This window comes from Dermacentor albipictus, chromosome 10 (genome assembly GCF_038994185.2).
Source record: "Dermacentor albipictus isolate Rhodes 1998 colony chromosome 10, USDA_Dalb.pri_finalv2, whole genome shotgun sequence".
Taxonomy (NCBI): Eukaryota; Metazoa; Arthropoda; class Arachnida; order Ixodida; family Ixodidae; genus Dermacentor; species Dermacentor albipictus.
This window is the reverse complement of record NC_091830.1, coordinates 69,605,867-69,626,783: the sequence shown is the minus strand read 5'-3', so window position 1 is coordinate 69,626,783 and position 20,917 is coordinate 69,605,867. Positions and strand designations below refer to the sequence as shown.

The 20,917-nt window shown below is 43.0% G+C and overlaps 1 protein-coding gene across 2 annotated transcripts in view; it reads right to left on the bottom strand.

Annotated features, from left to right (window-relative positions):
* Positions 1-9,779: 9,779 nt before the first annotated feature.
* The window catches only part of Mical (Molecule interacting with CasL), an 89,700-nt gene continuing 78,562 nt past the window's right edge, over positions 9,780-20,917 (bottom strand). For both annotated transcript variants that reach the window (XM_065428789.2, XM_065428797.2), the window contains 6 exons: positions 20,578-20,663; positions 18,879-19,065; positions 16,172-16,268; positions 15,096-15,169; positions 12,047-12,161; positions 9,780-10,279 (listed from right to left, as the gene is read on the bottom strand). In XM_065428789.2, the coding sequence (XP_065284861.1) occupies positions 10,222-10,279; positions 12,047-12,161; positions 15,096-15,169; positions 16,172-16,268; positions 18,879-19,065; positions 20,578-20,663 (617 nt within the window). In that variant the 3' untranslated portion in view covers positions 9,780-10,221. The remainder of the gene's footprint in view (positions 10,280-12,046; positions 12,162-15,095; positions 15,170-16,171; positions 16,269-18,878; positions 19,066-20,577; positions 20,664-20,917) is intronic.

Genomic DNA, 20,917 nt, shown 5'->3' with positions numbered 1-20,917 from the left:
TTCACAGCAATCTTTAGCCATTCCAAGCCCTTGTACTATTAAGCATCAGATGTAATGACCCTGATTTATTAACAACTTTTCAAAGCTGTAAAGTTCTGTGGTTAGTTGTGCGACAGCAGAAAGGCCTTTCCTGGAACCACGCTATAGACCTTTTTCATCCACGCTGTGGCAGCAGTGCATTCATGACCCCAGAACACTTCCGGTCATGCATTTCTGACAGTCAAGTTTGCCAAGAAAACGAAAGTATTTTGCGCATAATTTACTGTAGGCACATATTCTTGATGTGTTCAGATATAAACAAAGTGCGGCATGTGTAGATCTCATGTATGGGATATTTTTGCGGTCCTGAACAATAAAATTAATTTGTAGAACATTCCAACTTCTTAGCAAAACTTATGCCAGCTGGAGGGTTCTGTAAATTTATAGGCTATTGTTACTTGCGTTATTCCAGAGGGCTTAACCGAAAGTCTTCTGGGAAGCCTGTTTGTAAGCGTGAAAAGGGTCTATAAAGGGGAAAAATGTTACTGTCGGTCAAAGTACACGACGAACAAGATACCTTGGTTCTGTCCAGCTACGTGGCATTTGCATATTTTTGAAGTTTGGCTCAAGTTACATGAAACACCCTGTATAGTGAATCATCAGCATCAACATACAGGAGTGTTAAGACATTTCAAGCACCCTTAACGGGGTGAAATTGCTGTACAGTGCATCGTATACTCAAGAAAAGTTGACACCCTTTGGGGCATAACTTTATCCCAGAACAATACACTCTTAAAATGGTTGCACCCTTTGGGGTGTATATCTGTCCCACATAAATAATCGTCACATGCTTACTTGCATTTCCTTTCTAGAAAACTTGGCACTCGCTACTTTCGTGTCGAGAATGTCGTGTCATACTGATAATGCACAAGCAATTCGTGAGCGGGAAGTACCGGGCTCACAGCGTTAAATAAAGGAAACGGGGGCAAGACAGATGATTATTGTTGGGGGACAATATAAACCCCAACGGGTGCAAGTTTTTTAAAGAGTGTAATCATCTTGCGTACGTTTTCTTTCTTTAAAGCTGCACGCACGGTATAGTTTCAAGTCATGTACGGCAAGTGCGTATCTGCATGACACAGCGTTCTCGACAGGAAATCGGGGAGTGCAGAGCTTTAAACATAGGAAACGCATGCAAAATGAATGACGATTACTGTTTGGAGACAAGCTACGCCCTAAAGGGAGTAAGCATTCTAAATGCATAGGCATTTCTATGCCTACGCAACAGGGAAACCTGTCCGTCTATCTGTCACGTAAGATGATCGCTTTCGAGGTAGGGCCTGCAGCTGCGAGCAAATTGACCTTCATGCTGCGTCTCACTTCAACGCGAACTAAGCGGCGAGAACACAGAGCACATGAGGCTACCAGCACTCGGGCGCACTCTGTCCCCATCGCAGATCACTTTCAAGATATGGCCCGCGCAGCCATGCCATATGCAGCCACTGCCAGAGTACGGTTGATAATGGTTCACATCGAAAGGAGGCAGTGTCATCGACCACGTCTACGCACAAGGTCTACCAAACTTGACACTGTTCAATTACGTCACGTACTGCAGCACGCATCGGCCAGTGTTCATCTTCCACGAAGCAGCGGCATCATCCAAACGCACCATCATCTAACTGAAGATAAAGAAACGCAACCAGAAGAACCAAGCAAGAGACAGTGCACATAATAAATGTTGGCATATATTTGCTTCATTTACGAAATCTCGCCATTTCATCCCACACCCACATCCTCTGGAAGTTATCTATAATATGAGTGAACTCTGCTACTACTCGCTTCTTCTTCGATGTCTCGTGCTGGTCTTGGTCAACATTTCGGTGTTGCAACTGCGCTTTTGTTTCAAGATTCTTTTGCGGTGTGTCTCGCAATTATGCCAAACACAGCAGCATGCGACGACGGGACAGCAGGTGATTAGTAGCAAATGCTTAAGCGTCATTTAGATAATTCCCACAATAGATTCTGCGCGCAATATTTTTTTAGAGTGTAAATAGACGCATTAATAAGAGACACAGTAAAAGACATGCATCATTATTTTTCGAGTCTCGTTTTTATTCAAACGTGAATAAAGGTGTTTACAGGAAAGTCAATAGCTCTATAAGCCCCTTGGCCTCAATTATACAGAACGTTTCTGCTGCTGCTGCCAACACTTTCTAAACAAACGAAAGCCGAGTTGCAGCAATGTTACACGCAAGCACAGCTCTGTTACAGATCTGTGCACTGCAAAAAAAAAAAAGTTCACAACAGAGAATGGTAAGAAAGAATGAAAACATCAGCCGCGAGAGCTCTAAAACGAGAGCCTATATATAACTGTTCCAGCAAAATATATTTCTCAGAAAATGAAAAACAAGAGCAGTTCGTAAAGCTTTCACACGACAAGCCATGAAAGCACGCAGCTGCTCATTTTTTGCACATTACTATAATAATATAAGCTGCCAGCCGCAAAATCTCAGCTGCTTCGGCAGAAACCATACTGCGACGGTTTGGGAGAAACCATCGCCTAACAAACTCCTCTTTTTTATTTTTCTTCACACAGTTAAGCCATCCAAGCATACACACACACGCACATACACTCTTTGTGCAAAATGGGCAGATTCTTTATTATTATACTAAGACGTGTTTCCTAGCTCGGGTCCCTATCGGTGAAGCAAGAGGCCATTGTTGCATGCATTGACGACGAAGGTTCCTAGTGGAGGGACACACTCGTATACCGAAATCTGGAGACTAATGCCAGAAAGCGTGGCACCAGTTACAACCTTTCTCCAAGGGTAAGCGCTCATCGGCTTTGCTAAGGAGTACTGGCCACTCCGTATACTTTTATACAACCTATAAGCATAGTGCGAAGCGCGCATCTCGAAGCAGCTGGACGACGTACCTTTGATCAAGGCTCGCGAAAGCTACACGAACGGCAGCGCTACGCCGCAGGGCTTACGTATATGTACAAACTCCTACATAATTCCATTCGTGGAACGTTGTTGCGTAAGTGTCACTCGCAGCGGGCATAAGCTGTTGTACGTTGGTGGCGGGTCCTTTGATCTGGTTCGGTTTGCCAGCATCGAGAGCAAAGAGTGTGCTCGGAGGGGTGAACTGCACGGAAGGGCAAACCAGTGGAAATCTCTGTTGTCTATGCGGTGCCAGCACAACACTGCCTGTTGGCGGTGGCGCGAAGCGTGGAGGACATTTATTTCCTTCTTCCAAGGCGCGAAGCCAACTAAGTCAACAAGTCAATGAAGTGCAGTTCCACTTTAACGATGTTCGCTTGCAAACGCAACGCCGACGGCACGATTGCGACGAGAAAAAAACACCACCCAACAGGCTTTGTGACAGGTCAGCAACACTTCTGCACCGTTGCTAAAACGTATGTGTCTCCTTCGAGTTGATCCAACGTCCTGCTAAATTCAAGTCACATCTTCGAGGGACCTCCTGCCATGGCGTCACTGAAGTTCGCAGTCCCTTGAACACACCGGAGTTGAAAACTCTGAAGACTGAAACTGGCCCTTCATACAGACCTCTTGCAGTTAAATATAAATGTTTCAGCCCAGCTTTACCTCTTCGCATGTGCTATTACTGCCCCTAGCTGCCGCATGATGCTGTTCCCACCACACTTGTGCAGATGGCTTCTGGCAAGGGCAGTAACGATATGCCGAAATGTTCTAATTCATGGCCTGTTTTGCTCAGTGGTGCAGTCACAGGTGGTGCAAAGTTAACAACGTCAAGAGGGTGAGTTTACCAGCGGGTAGGAAAGGAGAGGCACTGCGTTCTGCGCAGCATCACTCGCACTGATGCTCAAGCATTGGCATTATGCAAGAACGAATAGGCAAGGGGCCGAACCTGTCAAGGCCGCCCTATTTATCCTGGGCATTTCTATTCGTGCCTGGCCACGATGTTTTCCGAGTTGTTTAGCCGAGCTCTTGCAGCATGGTGAGCACATTTGTTCCTACAAGCACGTACCAAAATGTGCTGCCTGTACTGGCAACAGTGTAACCTTCAATGGCGTTTTACTGTTACATAATGAGGCTAAGTGTGTAAGCCGTATACAACTGTTTGCACAACCATAACAATACATTAGGCTTAACACCATCACAGATGACAGCGTGCATTGTCAATGACGACACATCACATGATGAATTAGGCAACATATTTGTTCTTTTGTCTTTCCAATCTGGTGGTGCTACTGCTTTGAACCAGAGTGAAAAAAAAATTTCATTGTCACTAGGGCAGCGTAAGTTGGTGTGACATCAGGAGCTGCCACAAGTAAATCTACACAGGTTTACATGAAAGGCACATAGGGAAGACAAGGCAAAACAGCACCTCAAGTCCTAAAACACAAAGAAAAAGCGCGACGTGAATAAAATACGACAGAAATAACTAACATGCAACAAACAGTGTGCACAACTCGCTCACCTAGATATATATATATACATAAAAAAAATGCCCGCACAAGAAAATGCTACGAACTGCGATGTACAAGGATCACCAACCTTTGCACGCCTTGGCATACAAAGAAGTGTATTCTAAATGGGCAATATTGGGCCCTGCGTGAATTCGTCAGCTGGCAATGCAACACATATATATCTTGGCCATTTATGTGAAAACAGGAAAAGAACCAGATGCCTGGCTTCCACTGAAATCCCACACTTACCCAACCCTGTTGTGTTGATAGTGTATTGAAGTTGACTTGCAACTTTTGCATTCAGACTGCTGATCATAAAGGGCTGCTTATGCAATTCTAAGAGGACAGTGTGACACGAGTATTCGTTTCAGGGTGGTGACATGAATATTTCGAATAGTAAAAACACAATAAAGTGATGTCAAACTGCAGGCTCTGTATGCCTGGACCAAAATTCTCTAATTATGCGATAGTTTAAATACTGAATATTAAAAAAAATGCAGAACAGAGAGTTGCCTCTCCTCCTTTTGCAAGAACAGAGGAAGCTAGCTTTTCAAGTAAATTTTAGCCTCAATAGCACCTTTAAACAAGGTCTTCCAAGCACTCCAATACATTCACAAGTGTACCTTCAAGTTCCAAGTCCTTTGTGCAACAAAGAAACAAAGCCATCTTACAAACCAGGAGTAAGCAAATAATATACAGTTGCCTGTGGTTTTATTTTAACAATTATTAAAATAATATTTTGCACTCGGCACTGCTTTGTTCTCAGTCATATTTTCGAAATGTGATTGCATTTTTTATCTGCACTGTTCACTAAAACACTTAATATCATTGTTTGCATGGTCTTTGAGTTTCCAACAGGTTTCCAACAACTGTGTCCGTGGAGCAGCTTACTTTGATGAGGTGTGCATACCATGGTGAACTTAATTTTTCTCATTTAGTACTAACCTAGCAAATAATGATGCAAAGTGTTTTACTAAATGACACGGACCGAAAAATGCTATCTCGTAGCTAAATTGGAATGAAAATGAAGCAGGAGCAAGCACACTATCGTCCTTTACAGCAGTTGAAATAAAACCGCAGGGTGCACTATTCAGAACTTTCAAAAAACACTTTTGAAACATGTAACTGGTTGCATTTTGTGTACTCTATACGTGCAGGTGACACGCTACGTGCCAATTGAAAGCTTAAAACACGTCATCTGGTTCATTCAATTACTGACTATTTTGACTGGCATAATAGCTGAATTGATTTTCCACAAGTATAAAATGTGTGGTTCTGAACAGTTAAACGAAATAACTTTTAACTGAACACAGAACACCCAGCAGCCCATTAAGTTACTAATTCCCTAATTTCACAGGCAGCGGGGGCAAAGTTGAAAAAGTGGGGTAGAAGAATTTAACGCTGTCACCAGACTGAATGGCATGTACAGTACGTTTGTGCATTTCGAGCAATCTACGATGCCAAAACACATTGTGGAACTCACAGTTCAGAACGCATTCCTTAATACAAGCTTTTCAAAGCCTTGCACTGTTCTCTGATCTGGCATGACCTTGTGTACCTATCAGTGTAGACGAGCTAAGAGTCTGTTGCATAGCTTAGCATCTCTACGCTCTTGGACCATTTTCATTTGCTCGCGTACCAAGTAAAGGTACTGCTATGCCTGCTATTTAAGGTTCTAATTTTGCCTTGGTACTTGTCATGCACTCTGCAAGGTGTTTAGCTTACATGGTTATCATGTAATCGCTATGTTACGCTCCTGTTTAGAATGCACTGCTGCATATCAAACCGCAAGATTGTAAACATAGTCACAGTGCAACCTGTGAGGGACAGAATCAAAGAGAAATGCACAAATGGTGTTCAGCACACTTCATGTGTTTTCCCTGGAATCCACAGATTTGCTTGAAGATTGTCTTTTCCAATGCGCGACACAGTTGACCTGCCAAGTTAGTGACATTACTGGGAGCAAAAAAGGGTCTCACTATAATCAAAACGGAAACTTTCGAAGTTATATATAGATGCTATCAGTTACCAAAAACATGCTGGCCTGTTGCTTCACTATCAGACACCAGCTTTTGGCTGGTGTCTCCCAATTTGCGAGGTTGATATGTCCATACCAATTTCAACGTCCATCCCCATTTGCAACGTCGATACGCAGCTGCAAAGCTTCCACTAAAAATTCATTTTCTGTCGTAAAACATGGCACAGCTTGCAAAAAAAAAAGAAAAAAGAACACAGACAGTGTTGTGCAGCACACACCATTTAACGCAATTAAAATGATCAATCCTGCTCTGTCAATGGACCAACAAAGGTTTGCCCAATCAAGACCTCAGAAAGTTCATGTGTGTAAAGATGCATGTCACCACAAGTCTGCGAGTGCTGCTGCCATGCTTGATGGTAATAAAATCTGCTCAGCATAACATCATCATACTACATCACTGGCAAACTATTGAAGTGGTTGTGCAAACGGGCTTTACTGAAGTCGTGCCGCTACCTGTTGAATGTTGCAAGCAGAAGATAGCAGAACCATTATATAGTTAGTTGCACATAATTCCAACGAGTGATATCCATAGACAAGTCTTCGTTCCTGTCATCCAACCTCATTCTCATCACACTTTCCCTACCTTCATCATCCGTAAAGCAGCTGCTCAAATTTTTTTTTCTTTCCTCAGAACTAGGACACATTTTTCTTCCTGCATCCTTAGGTAGTCACTGCATCAAGGTCTGTTGAAACCTCCTCTGCATGCCAAATGAGGTGTGGCAAAACCTTATCAGGCAGCTTCTCATAAATGACTTCCCGTTTTATTTTTAAGTGACTATGCTTGATTTCTTCAGTTGCCAGCATATTCACTGCCACTCCAGTGGCTAGAAAAACACTCGCTAACATAACAGTGACACAGATATCTTTTTCTTCCTTTTAAAGAAGTGAAAATGTATAGTGCACAAGGCAGACTCCATTGTGACATAATGCAGCCTGCAGCTGCTCGTGACGCATGCGACAATGTCTAAGCTGCTGTCATTGCATCAATATTCCTTGACTAACGCACTTGTACACATCAGGACACGTCATCCAGAGATAATCTCAATCAACAGAACCTGTCGCGTGCAGATTCGGCACGCCGACTGGTTGCCGACGTGTGCCAGCATTTGAGTATCGCAGCTCTCATGGGGCGCCAAGAACGCTGACACTCACACACACACAAAAGCTGACAGGTGATACTGCCATGCACGACATCAGTTTTTTGATCGCTCGCGTAAGCTACGTGGCCGTTTGCTAAAAGCATGAAGGAAAGAAAAATAAATGCACTAATTGTAACACAGATTAATCACAAATGTGGTAATCACTGCTGGATATGTTTTAGCGTGTCAGCAGCACCACCAGAATGTGACCAGCACATCGGCAATTTTCAAGGAGCCCGACGGAAATGCTGCACTCTCAAGACAAAGCACATCAAAAGCCAGCTTCACAATATTCAGCACTCTTAAGAGAAAACTTTGCCTTGTGCACTTTATTCTACATACAATAAAAAGAGAAATGGCCTTACTCAACAACTGCTCTATCAATTATGATTAAAGGTAATTTTTTTCACAAAAGAGGTAAATTTTAGTAATTGATAGATACGAGACATTGATTTAATCCTTTAATTTTCTAATAGAACTGTCAAAAGGCTGCAAAATTTTAAAAAGTTGAAATAGTGTTTTCTTAAAACCAGAGGCCAAAATCACATGCGCTGCACTTAAAGGAGTACTTCAAGCAGGCAACAATAATGCCTTATTGATCCCTTTCGCGATGATCCCGTGGGTGCTGCCATATTTAATCACGTGGCGACGCGTCCATTGCTTGCCTCAACTGCCTCCTTTGCCTCCGTGTTTACAATGAATGTGTACGACGCCGGTGTGGCTTAGCAAACCTGTTTCGGGAGATATCATAGATGGTGACTGGGTGGACGACACGAAGCTTTGGCCACGGCTTCAGAGAGCATGCAAGAGCACTTTAGGAACTGATTAATCTATGTCCAAATTGCGCGATCAGTGTATATGGTGCTTGCTCTAAAAGCGGGTCTAAATACGTTTTCCAAGCTATCCAAACTTTCTAGCCATGAACTGAATAAGGATTAGTGTGTTTTGCTCCTTGCTCTTTATTTGGCAAACATTTTGAAGCGGCGGTTTGTCATGTTTCTGGCTCAGCAAAGTTCCTCGGCATTGTTACTATCTGATTATTTTCTGCCTAATCGCTCGCGGGTGTGCTCAGTTCCGATAAATTTGTTCTTGCCGCGCACAAGGCTTGAAACGTAGCCATTTCGTACATTGTAATACCTTGTAGCAAAGATGTATTATCGCTAGTGACTCGCTTACCCATGTGGACCGTCGCAAAACATTCAGTTTTGACCATTCACGCGCTATCGGTGTAGTCTGTCACTTATCGTGCATATATAGTGCACATATATTCAAGTGTCCACCATTCACTTATTCTTGACACATTGGTGATGGGTAGGCGTAAGCTTTTGTGCCAGTTGGGGTTGATGTGTGTATATACGACGTGTGAAGCTTACCATGACAGGAAGTGGTGCTACTCATTCTTGCCGATGTTCTGGGACTGAAGCCCTTTCTCTGAAGGCCAGTGATACAACACTGGTGGATGAGCGAATTTCTGTATCCTCCAGAAAAGCCAAACATCTTGAAGTAACGGTAACACGTACGGACCATTGCAGCAGCAGCCCCTGAACTTGGCCACACAGATTCATTCTATTCCTTAATATGCCAGTCACTTTTTTGCAGCCAATTACTGCACACGTCTTCAGTCCACGATTCAATCCAGCACGATTGTAGGACAGTGCGTTAGCGAAAACTCAGTTGAATTTCAGGCAGCTGACAGCACAGAGGCAAGGTAGAAGCAGTAATGGTTTTGTATTCATGCGCTGTCGCTGAGGCCATGCACACCACGTCACCGAAACAGTCATCTGGTTTCTCTAGGCCAAACTGCTTTGCGAAAAGGGTCAATATCTTACTTGGTCAGATATGTCTTTCATCGTTTAAATGAACAACACTTTAGTAGAGCTGTTTAACCAACACAGTGATTTGTCACCTGACGTGGGTCGTTAGCCAGCATGTCATTTCTTTTTTTACTCGAATGCTTTGGCAGTACCCCACAGAATTTTGATACTCACTCTTCTAGCTGCCACAGCAAGCTGTAATCAACCACAATTTAGACTCTTAGTTAGAGGACACTCGGGACACTCAAATGACAAGTTGCTAAATATTGTAGAAATAATTAGCAACTTTAGCTTGTAAAGTTGTATTTTTACCTTGTATGCCCCTAAAAAATTAGGGGCATAAAGTGCTTCCCCCAGTCACTTGATTTCAATTTATTTTCTTGAACGCAATAATCTGCACGGAGCTTGCCTACGAAAAGCCATTTCTCTATTTTCCGTTTATAACTCGCAGAAGAAAAAATTTTTGTTCAAGGCAAAGCTTCCTCCTAGCAAAACCTTGGGAGACTCTCTGGCATCACAATGGCATCACACCGGCTGGCCCATTGACAGAGCAGTGTGCCTTTTCTGTCCATGACACTGGCAACACATGGCATCACATTGGCTGGCCTGTCAGCAAAGCCCTTCTTTGGGTGAGTAGCCTAGGCAGGCGTCGCTAGCGGCAAGGAGTGAGCAATAATGGCAAGACGCAAGTGGGCCAGGCTGAACAGTGGCAAGCCTGAGATGACTCGACAAAATGTGGCTTGTTCCTCGGGCGACAGCTTCGCGTCGTTGACTGGGTGTACCTAGGAGAAATCACTCTCAAGTGGCACCTTGGGTGAGGATGCGAGCGGCCAGCTCCTTCTCCTCTGTTTCTTCCCTGCAACGAAAGCCAACCAGCAATGCATGAGTGTCAAAGTGTGCATGCGTGGTATTCAGTATTTTGAATATAAACCAGGCACTTCTGTTTCCCAGCGATGCGCTAGTTGAAAAACTTGACATTCAATTCCTTTGAGTATGCGATCAAGGCCTAGTATAAATGGTTACTACAACTATAACGGCTTGCCTGTCACAGAAAAGGGACCCTAACAATGCTCGGTTGACTGCTTCAGGAGGCAGTGGTAAGCCAACTACAAGATTAAGCGGCACTTCACATTTCCCTACTCATATTCAAGCTTGCCAGTTGAACATACTTCAAAATAGCATTACGTGTGTTGAAGAAAATAATTCATTTTTTTGTGTTGCCTCAGCTCTCCGTATTTCTATCTCTACCTTATGAAGCAGAAACATGTTTAGTATTCAATATGACACTCACAGGCTTCACATTTTAAATATCTTTGATTACATTAGAAAACTTCCGTGAAACACTATGTGAACATGGTGATCAAACATTCCTTATCTGTAGATGATGCAGCTGTGAACATTTGAATCAAGTATTATTCTGCATGCTATCTCCTGTGGCTTCCAAAACCCCACATTCTTACTGTGCTATGCAATGCTAGTGATGACAAGACAACAGTCACGATGGATACCCTTCACACATGTACACTCTTCCAGATGATCTAGAAAACAGGAATAACAATGTTTGTTAGTGTACCCTAACCATCCTCTCACAACCCCTCTATTACTCTCGCGTACCTTTGTCAAGTGCCCTCATTGAAGAGCTATTGCAAGTGCACTGGGGAAAGATGAAGACGAAAGAAAGGATCAATTGGAAGGGCCATGCTATCACTGCTGCCCCAGCTGAGAGGAATAAACAAGTTGCAGGGAAATGGGCCAAGTAAGTGATGCGCTCATTAGCATTCCTATTAGGCTCCTTTTAAAGAAGAAGTCTGGCTGAACCCATTTCAGGAATGGGTTCTGGGATGATACTGGGATTAACATAAGATCATTGCAGCGACACACTGTATTGCCACTGGTGAAATGCAACTTGTGTGAGGCACGTACTGCAGCCAGGTTCCCGTCTTCTGCTACCAACAGCACATGCTGCGCCACCTAGTGGCACAGCTCTGAAGTCTGTGCATGGCCCCTAAGATGCATGGCGCGCCGGCGCATGTGAATGCCGAGAACTGTTCCCTCGTTGCCCACGCGCATTCATGGCTTGGTGCCAAAGCATTGGGCTGCTGTGTTCAGCAACCTGTACGATATAGGTTCAGTTCTGCTCAGCACCAGATAAGTTTTAAAGGATTTCTTTTTTTATTAAAGAGTGACATGAAAGAGGTAAGCGCTTAAGTTTTCTGTTCAGCCACATACCCAGTGGTACATACCCACTGACAAAAGTTGTCTGCTAAGCCAGATGGCAGCCAACAGCAAGTTGTCTATTCACACATACTCAATGCTCCATGTCTGCTCAGCAAGATGGCAACTAGCATATACCTAGTGGCCCAGGCTAGTAGACAACTTGGATCACTGGGTGAAAGAGGTTAGATACCACATACTGCTAGGTGAGTAGTATCACACTCCGATGTTCCCAAAGAATGCTAATCACATTAAAATTCCTCTACGAGTATACACTTTGAAAGGCAGTGCATTCATTTCAGTGCGTTGCTCAGGTTTCACGAAAAGATACTTCAGGGCCTTCTTAAGGTTAATGGTATTAGATAAAGTTTCATATTCGAGCTATTGCTCATCTGTGTGGTGTTCGTACCGTATCCTGAGCTGATCCATCTGGGCCACTAGCCGATCCCGCTTCTCCACAATTTCCAGCATCTCGTTGAGGATTTCCCGCTCCTTCTCAATGTCTCGTGGAGACTTCTCTGCATCTGAAAAGAAAAAGATTAGGTACATGTGAAGCAAAATACTACATACATGCCATGCTGTCTTCACCTCTGATGTGCCGCACACCAATGATGCGATATGCACATGTAAACATGTCCCGAGGTTGTAGATATATAAGAATCATGTAAGACATGCTAGACTAAGCAATACATCAGTGCCCAGTTTAAGGCCAATTACAATGAAATCTCACCCTGGTTAAATTGGTTATACAGTCAAACCCATTTATAACAAACTCGATAGTACAGCGAAAAGTGGTCGTTATATCAGTACTTCGTTATGTATGGACTCGGCCTTCAATATGCTTGAAAATTAACGGCACTGAAGTTGGCGTCAGCCGTTACAATTTGGCAGCACTTTGGCCCGAAAACCAGATTTTCGGTGTCATTCTTTGGTACTGGCGTGTTCCTGCTACTAGCTGCAAATTTCAGTGAGAAACGTCCATCTAAAGAATGAAATGCGTTATTGTAGAGCGCTTTCAAAACGGTGCCTGGTTCCGATCACCTGTCATTTTGAAACTGCGAGTACAACCGCTATATTTTATTTGAGAGCTTGTAATATATTTTACCACCAGCGGGACATGAATGTATTCTGCACATGAGAGTGATTCATTCTGGCTGACTGAAAGCAGAAACATTGGAAAATACTGCGGCATAACGCCATTCTGCAAAGGTCTCGGACGTCATGGTCTCGGCATTACGACTGCGGGTAAGCCACACAAGAGCTGTAAAGTTACGTTATCTATGTCGCTTTGGGCAAAAAGGATGTGATGTTTGAAAGGTAGTATGTCATCGTGAACCGTTATCGGCAATCCACAATGTGTAAATGAAGCATTACCAAACCGTGATTTCTTGATAACGGCATAGTAACCACCGACCTTATGCAATGTTGCGTGGCAGTAACTCGCAACAATTGCTCGTTCTCTGTGTGCCGCCATATATGCCAACATATATGGTGGGGTGATGAAATTAAGAAATTCGCAGGCGCTGGTTGGAATCGGTTGGCGCAGGACAGGGGTAATTGTAGATCGCAAGTAGAGGCCTTCGTTCTGCAGTGGACATAAAATAGGCTGCTGCTGCTGCTGATGATGATGAGCATATGTCAATTTCTCGCACAGAAAATTGCCATCTAAGGTCCCTCTGCTGCTTCTCAATTCAAGCCGGCCGTGCCAAAATTCAGCCAGGGCTGACATCACAGAGCCAGGGCTGACATGACTCAGCCGGGGCTGATGTCACGTGAGAGGTACCATAGTCCACAACAGGTGGCGCCACTACGATTTCCTATTTTTGTCATTTTTCTTGTTTACAAAAACTTAGTGTTCCCACCACAAGTGACGAATCGTTATTAGAGAAGCCTAATCTTTCAATCTAGCTCAACTTAGTATTTTTCTTTGAGTCCCTTTAAGAAGACCGTGTATACACAAACTGACTGCAAAAATGACAGTCTCTAGTAACAAATTGTACAGGAAATATGAGGGTTTAGCATCCCAAAAGAACAAACATATTGTGATGGACGTTGTAGCGCGGGACTTGGGTAAATTGCCACCTCCTGGGCTCCTTTATCTGCCGTCGCCGTTACCAATCATCAGCACTTACATTCTGCATTAGATAACATTCTGTGGTGAAGTAATACAACTTACCTGTGCTTTCTTTATATTATATTATTTCAAAGTAATGTACGAGCTAAAATTGTATAAGTTATTGAAATTATATAACCAATCCCCTCCATAACATCTCCAGCCCAGATTGCATAACTAAAATAAATAAATAAATAAATAAATAAATAAATGTGTGCCCGCTGTATGGTACACGGGCATTTTTTCATTCCCTCTCCATTAAAATGATGCTCCTGTGGCCGGGATTTTAAGACAAAACTTTGTGCTTAGCAGCTATCAATGCAATTTAGATCAGTCGATTTGAATTAGATTTTTTTCCCTCCATATGACAGGATGTTTTCTACTGATAACTTTGTAGGGAGGACTCTAATGTGCCCCTATAGATTAATGAACTGGTAATAACACATTGCAGTGTCTGCATATGAGGGCAGTACTTCTTGAGTGGTACAATTGAAGAAATTCACACGTGCTTTTCATGGGGCTAGGTATGGAAAGGATCACAATTTTTTTTGTGTGTGTTTTAAGGCATGCCACAGTTCAGTTAAAAAGAGTTCCACAAGTTACAGCAAGAACCGTGCTTTTTGCAGTGATACAAAGAAGGCAGGAAGGAGACCACATCCTACTATAAAATCCACAGTTGAAATCTCAGCCTCCACCCAAGAGAATGTTTCGAGCCCTGCCATACAATGCTCCAGAACCATTACAAGCCTCTGAAATAAATAAATAAAGACAGAAAAAATTAACAACTTGTTTGTTCACATAAGTGTTCTTTCAGAGCAGCGTCCAAAATGCGTGGACATTGAAGTCTCTGACTGGAACTTCAAAGTGGGTAAACAAATACCCGCGACCCCAAAGGGTTAAACAGAGTCTACCCTATCCGAAAAATAAAGTTACTTCACTCACTCACCCTATCCGAAGGATTTAGCTACCTCACAAAGTCATGCCAGTTGCATGATTAGTTTTGCTGCTTTGGCGTGAATGCACTAGTCAAAATTAAAATAGATGCTGACGGAACCCTGAAACTAAAGATCACTTTAGTGTGCTCCAAGCTACACTGTAGAGTTGCTCTGAAAGATACAGGCTTCAAGTAATTTGCCTGACAGGGTTGTCCTGCTCAGCATTTCAGATTTCATCCTACCCTAATGTCAATGAAATGCAATATATGATAGTGCAATTGTGCAGTACTGATTTGGTTCTGAATAGATAAGGGTATGAATCATTGCAATGAAAAGCGTAGGCATCACTGGATAAAAGCAAGTTGTCCATGCTGATTGCACAGCACGTGTTGGCAACGTAGGACACCTACCGTCAATGGCCATTCGTTCACGCATCTCCTGCTGTAGTTTTGACTGTTGGTCCTCTAGTTCCAGGTCCTTGACCCTGCGTGGAAAGTGCCAGGCGATGATGAAGCAGAGCGTACCACTCTACATCACCACAAAGTCAGTAAATATCATTATCGTTATCCCCGGCAGGCTTATAGGAAAACCTTAAAGCATTGTTGGCATCAGGAAAACGTGGTAGCCATGACGTCAGTCTTTGTATGAATGGTAAGAGATGGCCATCTCCCATGAGCAATGTCCTACCTGCCTGCCTGCCAAGGTGGCCATACTTCTATAAAACATGTTACATGCTTTGTAACTGAGCACACTTCCCAATGCAACTCCTCCTGAACGCAGTTCAGAGCCTGAGACACGGCTGGAAGCTTCGGCAAGCCACGGGCACACCATCACTGTCATATAGTTGGGAGGAGTACTTGTCACACTTGGGACATAACCATGCCACCAGGGAATGGATTACTGCAACATTGTTCCCGGTGAATTTCCTATCCATGCCACCACAAGCAAAAAAGTCGCACAGTCACCAATAACGTGCAGTACACACGAGTGTTCTTGCATTTTGCCTCCATAGTAATGTGGCTGCCGAGGGCCGCGACTGAATCTGCAATCTTGATCTCAGCAGCACAACACCATAGCCTCTGGGCTACCGTGAGCGGGTGTCTGGTGTCTGGTGGCACTATGTCTGGCGAAAACGTGGCATTGCCCTGTGGTTAATTCCTCACAGAACGAGGAGGTAAGTTACTTCCTTGCATTAACACCTTTCAACGTGGATTTACAAGGCTGACCGAACTGCCGATTCAGTTTGTGGACAGAGTACGGTGTGGTGCAGCGGCACTGAATCACACTGTGTTGTCGTCATACCGGTAACGAATCAGATTCGCTGTGAAATGTTATGGTTCATTCATGGATGAAGTCGGTGATTCGGTTTGTAGAGTGAACTTACTTTTATGAGGCACCTCACTACAATTTGCCTGATACTGCCGCTCATGCTGTTGCGGTCGTGAGTGACCTTTTTGCTTGACGCCAAAACTGCTGAACTGTGCACCTTATTAGCAGTTCTTGCTCCTCCCGGGACAACTTGTTCTTTTGCCGCATCAACCGAAACAGCACTTGTGTCAGGTCCTTCTCTTCTGCTTGAAGATCTGCAACGTCCAGAAGAAACATAAGTGCTCTGCAGTAAAATGTTCACATGTCCAATTGTTCACACTCACAAAGACTGAATGCTTGCCACTTGAGCATTAACTTTATTCTGGATAAGATCGACAGCAAGTCAAGGACATATATATATACATAGGGAAGTAATATCTTTATGTGCAGAGGCAGATTGGGGCTGGCGTTTTTCCAATCTGTCACGAAAAAACATGTTTGCACCCAGATATGAAACTGACACTTGCAGCAACTCTCTTTTCATTCTTGTCATGACCTGTCAGGTAATGCAGACATGGGCAGAAGGTTGCTCTAATTATTAACTTGGAGGCATTTCTAAACAAGTGCGCACAGCTCATAAGCTAAGCTGCGAGCTGATTACTTGAGCCTAAACTTGTTAACTTATACCCACAATGAAACCTTACTTAGGTTGTCAAGTTATACATCGATGAAATGCTGGCTTTAAAACACTCCTCAAGATCATGCAAGACTTAGGAAGGCTGCTTTTAGACCTTGAATGATGACGTTGTTACCTTTTGTCTCGCATTTCATTTACAGTCTTCAGTGATTTGAAGGTCACCTCAACCTTTAGGCTTAGTTGAAATCAACCATCGCAGATTATCATCACTTATTCTCCTTTCCGTTTATTGCCCAATTTTGCTCAACTCTCTTTTCTCTGTGGTGTGCCACCATTATTTAAAAAAAAAAGAAAAAGAAAAGAAAAAGGCGACGAAGCTGCTGCTGTTCTAGCTGAAGCAAGGCTGTCCAGGCTGATAAAATGCTAATTATGTTCTCCATGCTAAAATGAAACAACAGAATGACAATTTGGCAAGTCAGTTGGATAAGGGCCCCTCTTGATAACACGCTGCTATATCATGTGTCTGTTAGGGGGCCATCATCATCATCATCGACATTAGCTTCCCAACTACATTTCTTCCTGTAGTGTTGTTGAGCGGAAAAACGGGTGGGAAGAAACGGAGTGGACAGGACAGCCTGTCCACTCCGTTTCTTCCCACCCATATTTCCGCTCAACAACACTAATGCTGCACCGACTGGCCCAACAGTTTACACTTCTGAGCTACATTTCTTCTGTTACTCTCAACTAGAATATCAGCTACACTCATTTTCTCTCTATTCCTTACTGGCACCTTTCTATTTGTCAATAGGACACTTACCATATTCAGTTTTATTCACAGCACAGTTCTTAATTTACTTTTCGAGTTCGTTTCTTATTCTCAAGTTATGAGCCTCACAGGTTAGTACTGGCAAAATGCATCCATTTATACATTTTATTCTTTATTCACAAGTGACCTGCAGCACTGTTAAGATGTTTGGACAAATGGTGGTAAAACATGTCCCCCATTCTTGTGGTACACCAAATCTGCAGGTAGTGACAATCTAAGTGACAATCGTTAGCAGAATTAAGAGGAAGCTTTAGCTCGGGTGCTCCTATCTAAATACATGTAAAAGCAGAATTCGTTTTTCTTGGCAATTATTGTACCGAATTTGATAAGGTTTGTTGAATTTACAAGAAAAACTTTAAATCTAGTGACTGTTGGTTTTGAATATTTTATTTAGGCCGTCAATTTTTTTTAGTAAAAATTGGCAAAGATCGAAAAATCTCAGAAAATGAAACTACCAAGTTTACAAGTCTGCAACTCAGCAAGGAAATATAATATCACAATTCTGTTAATTCCATTTAATGGTACATCTAAAGCGGACAAAACTGATACGTTACACATGAATCTAAAAAAACTTCAGTGATATGGAAATACAGCTTTGCAGAACCCTTGTACACAACGTAACAAATTCATGTAAGATACAAATTGACATATCGAATTTGTCCACTTTGAATGATCTAATGAATGTCGTTTACAGAACCATGATATCTGTTCCTGATGCAGAGATATTAATTTATAAACTTTGTGCGTTTATTCTTTTCAAACTTGCAAATTCTTTAAGATTATTTTAACAAAAATTGAGGCCCTAAATTGAAGTTCTGCTTCCAACAGTCACTAGAAATTAACTGCCTCTCTCAAATGCAACAAATTTCATTAAAATCGGCCCAGTGGTTATCTCAGAAAAGCGTTTTTGTGTTTTACATGTATTTGAATAGGCTGCATCGGAGTTGGGCCCGAGCCAAAGCTTCCTCTCAAGAAAACAATTTTTGAAGAGATCCATCCAGCAAAGGTGCAGCCAATTTTAAATGAATGGACTCTATGTGAGAAAACATATTGCGGGGGTTGTACATGGTCTGTTGAGCAGATCATCGTGCGATTCTAGAAAAACTAAATAAACGAGTGAGATGCAACATGCTCCATTGTTCAGACAAAGAGATTCAGCCAAGTTCTTTTTTCATTGCTGTTACACTTAGAAAACGGAAATGTCCCCCCAGGACTCACACTGCCGCGTTAGACTGAATTTTTCTATGCACACCACAAAACGGATTCCACACAGGACAGGCACTCCATAAGTTCCGTTGGTAAAACAGGCCTGTTAAGGGCATGCCCTGCATTTCTAACTACCGTATTAATGTGTACCTCTTTTTTCAAGGATATAGGTAAAATCCTCAAGGCTAAATCCTTGAGTCCCTAAAATATAGTTACCTTCATCCTCATCCTCCTCGCCCCGTAGCGCCCTCTCCACGAGGACTCCTCGATGCTCCAGAGAGCGCAGGCTCACTTCGATCTCCTCAAGTCGCCGTTGAAGTTCTTGGGCCGTCCGCTGTCGCTTCCGCTCCTGCTGACGCTGAACCCGCAGGGTCAGGCGCTCAAGCTTGCGTGGGTCGATTGCCTGCGTCCAACAAGAGACACGTGAGGGCCAATGAACTGCTGTGAGAGGGCTCAACACCCTTGCCACGTGTAGGGAAAGAGCGACATAATTGAGCAATTGTGCTTGTAGTGCATTTGGATTTCTTTTTCCGATATACTTACGTACGCTGGACCAGCCCAGATGAGCCTTTAATACTTGTGTTATGGGATGGGGCAGTCCGAAAAGTTGTGCAACAGGAGAGCTTTAAGCTTTGCATTGTGCACTGCTCTGCACATGGTAGCTTACGCTAATGAACAATAATTGCAAAGCTGTGATTCAATCAGACAGCACGTCTTCAGATAAAATTGTATACAAATTAAAAAAATATTACCACAGGACACAAGCATCCATTGAAACCAAGACTTTCTTCCTTGATCAGAGCATGCATTGTGATGTGATGTTTAACTCTGTCTAACATTAAACACATTTCATCACACAACGCCCACCTACACAGTCAACCAAAATCTGTTTGCATCCCTATTAACCGTGCATGACACCAGATTGTCCATCTCCAATAGTAAGTTTTGGTAGTACGCTGCAAGTTGTAGAATGCTGCCCAGGAGGCATTCTACTGCAATCATTCTTCAAATTATTTCATTATTAAAGAATGTACTAGAAACTGAAATGTCATGTTGCCATGCTGCCAGGAAGCAAGCTTCACTACCAACAAGGACACTCTCTCCCTTTGCCTTGGCTGGCGTGTCTGCAAGTGCCATTTTTTCCCTGCCTTGTGGAAACTGTGCACGTTATTGCTTTGCCACAAGGGGATCCTTGCAGGCCCACGGTGACCTAAACCTGCATTAAAGAAGCCCACATTTTCCATTTGAATAATTGCAAATGTGGGACTTTCCATCATCTGAATGATGGAAAGTGCCAAATGGAGCTGCAGGAATCTTAAAACTTTAACCCTTTTTCAGCATGTGGTTGAGTTGAAATAGTGGATGCTTATACGTTTTGTCTGTCAGCACGATGATACATGACCCAGTAATCAACTATGAAAATAAGGTATCATCGTTGGTGAGTACTTTGAGAGTTGTGGTACTTTAAGCCACAACTGAGACAAGTGCCTATGTGGAACTGTTCAGTGAAAGTGTTCTTGTGGAATTGCTTTCCATGCAGTGGAAATGTTTCCTGTCGATAACTGGCGATTCAGCAAACCTGCAGTACCGTTGTCGCAAAAACAGCTAATGTTATTTTAAAAACGTCTCATCAGAAATGGATGGACTGTTCCTTGGATGTGCTTGAATTTTTTTCCTTGCTATGTTCTCAGCACATGCACATCAATGTAATTTCTTTGGTAGTGTTAGTTGGCAGTAAGTACTTGTTTTGTGAGGTGGTGTGCCTTGACTTTCTGTAAAGTTTTTTTGTGCAAAACAACATCATGAGACACTACCTGTATGCCTGCTTCACAGATGCTAAAAGAACAGTGGCATCACACGTTTTTTTACTGCTGTCGTAACACAGAATATAATTTGGTCTATCATTTGATCCTACCTTGGCTTTCTTGTCACTGGTCCCCCCAGTTTCGGCGCTTCCATCAAGGTCTCGGTCATCAGAGTCTGCAAAGCCATCTTCTTCGCCTTCAAGAAAAAGAAGAAAAAAGCGGACATTAGTGGTTTACGCGTGGGGGCAAGAATGCACGGTAAAAGTGCAATGCTATAAACAGTAATGCGACATCTGACTGTTCAAGTTAGATCAGCTATGATTACATAAACAACATCACCACATAGTCAAATCTCAGCATCTTGCGTAGCTGCACTCTTGCTTTTGGACATTAAACTCAATTAATGAATGAATGATATGCTGCTGAATTGCACATTGAAGGCATGAAGAT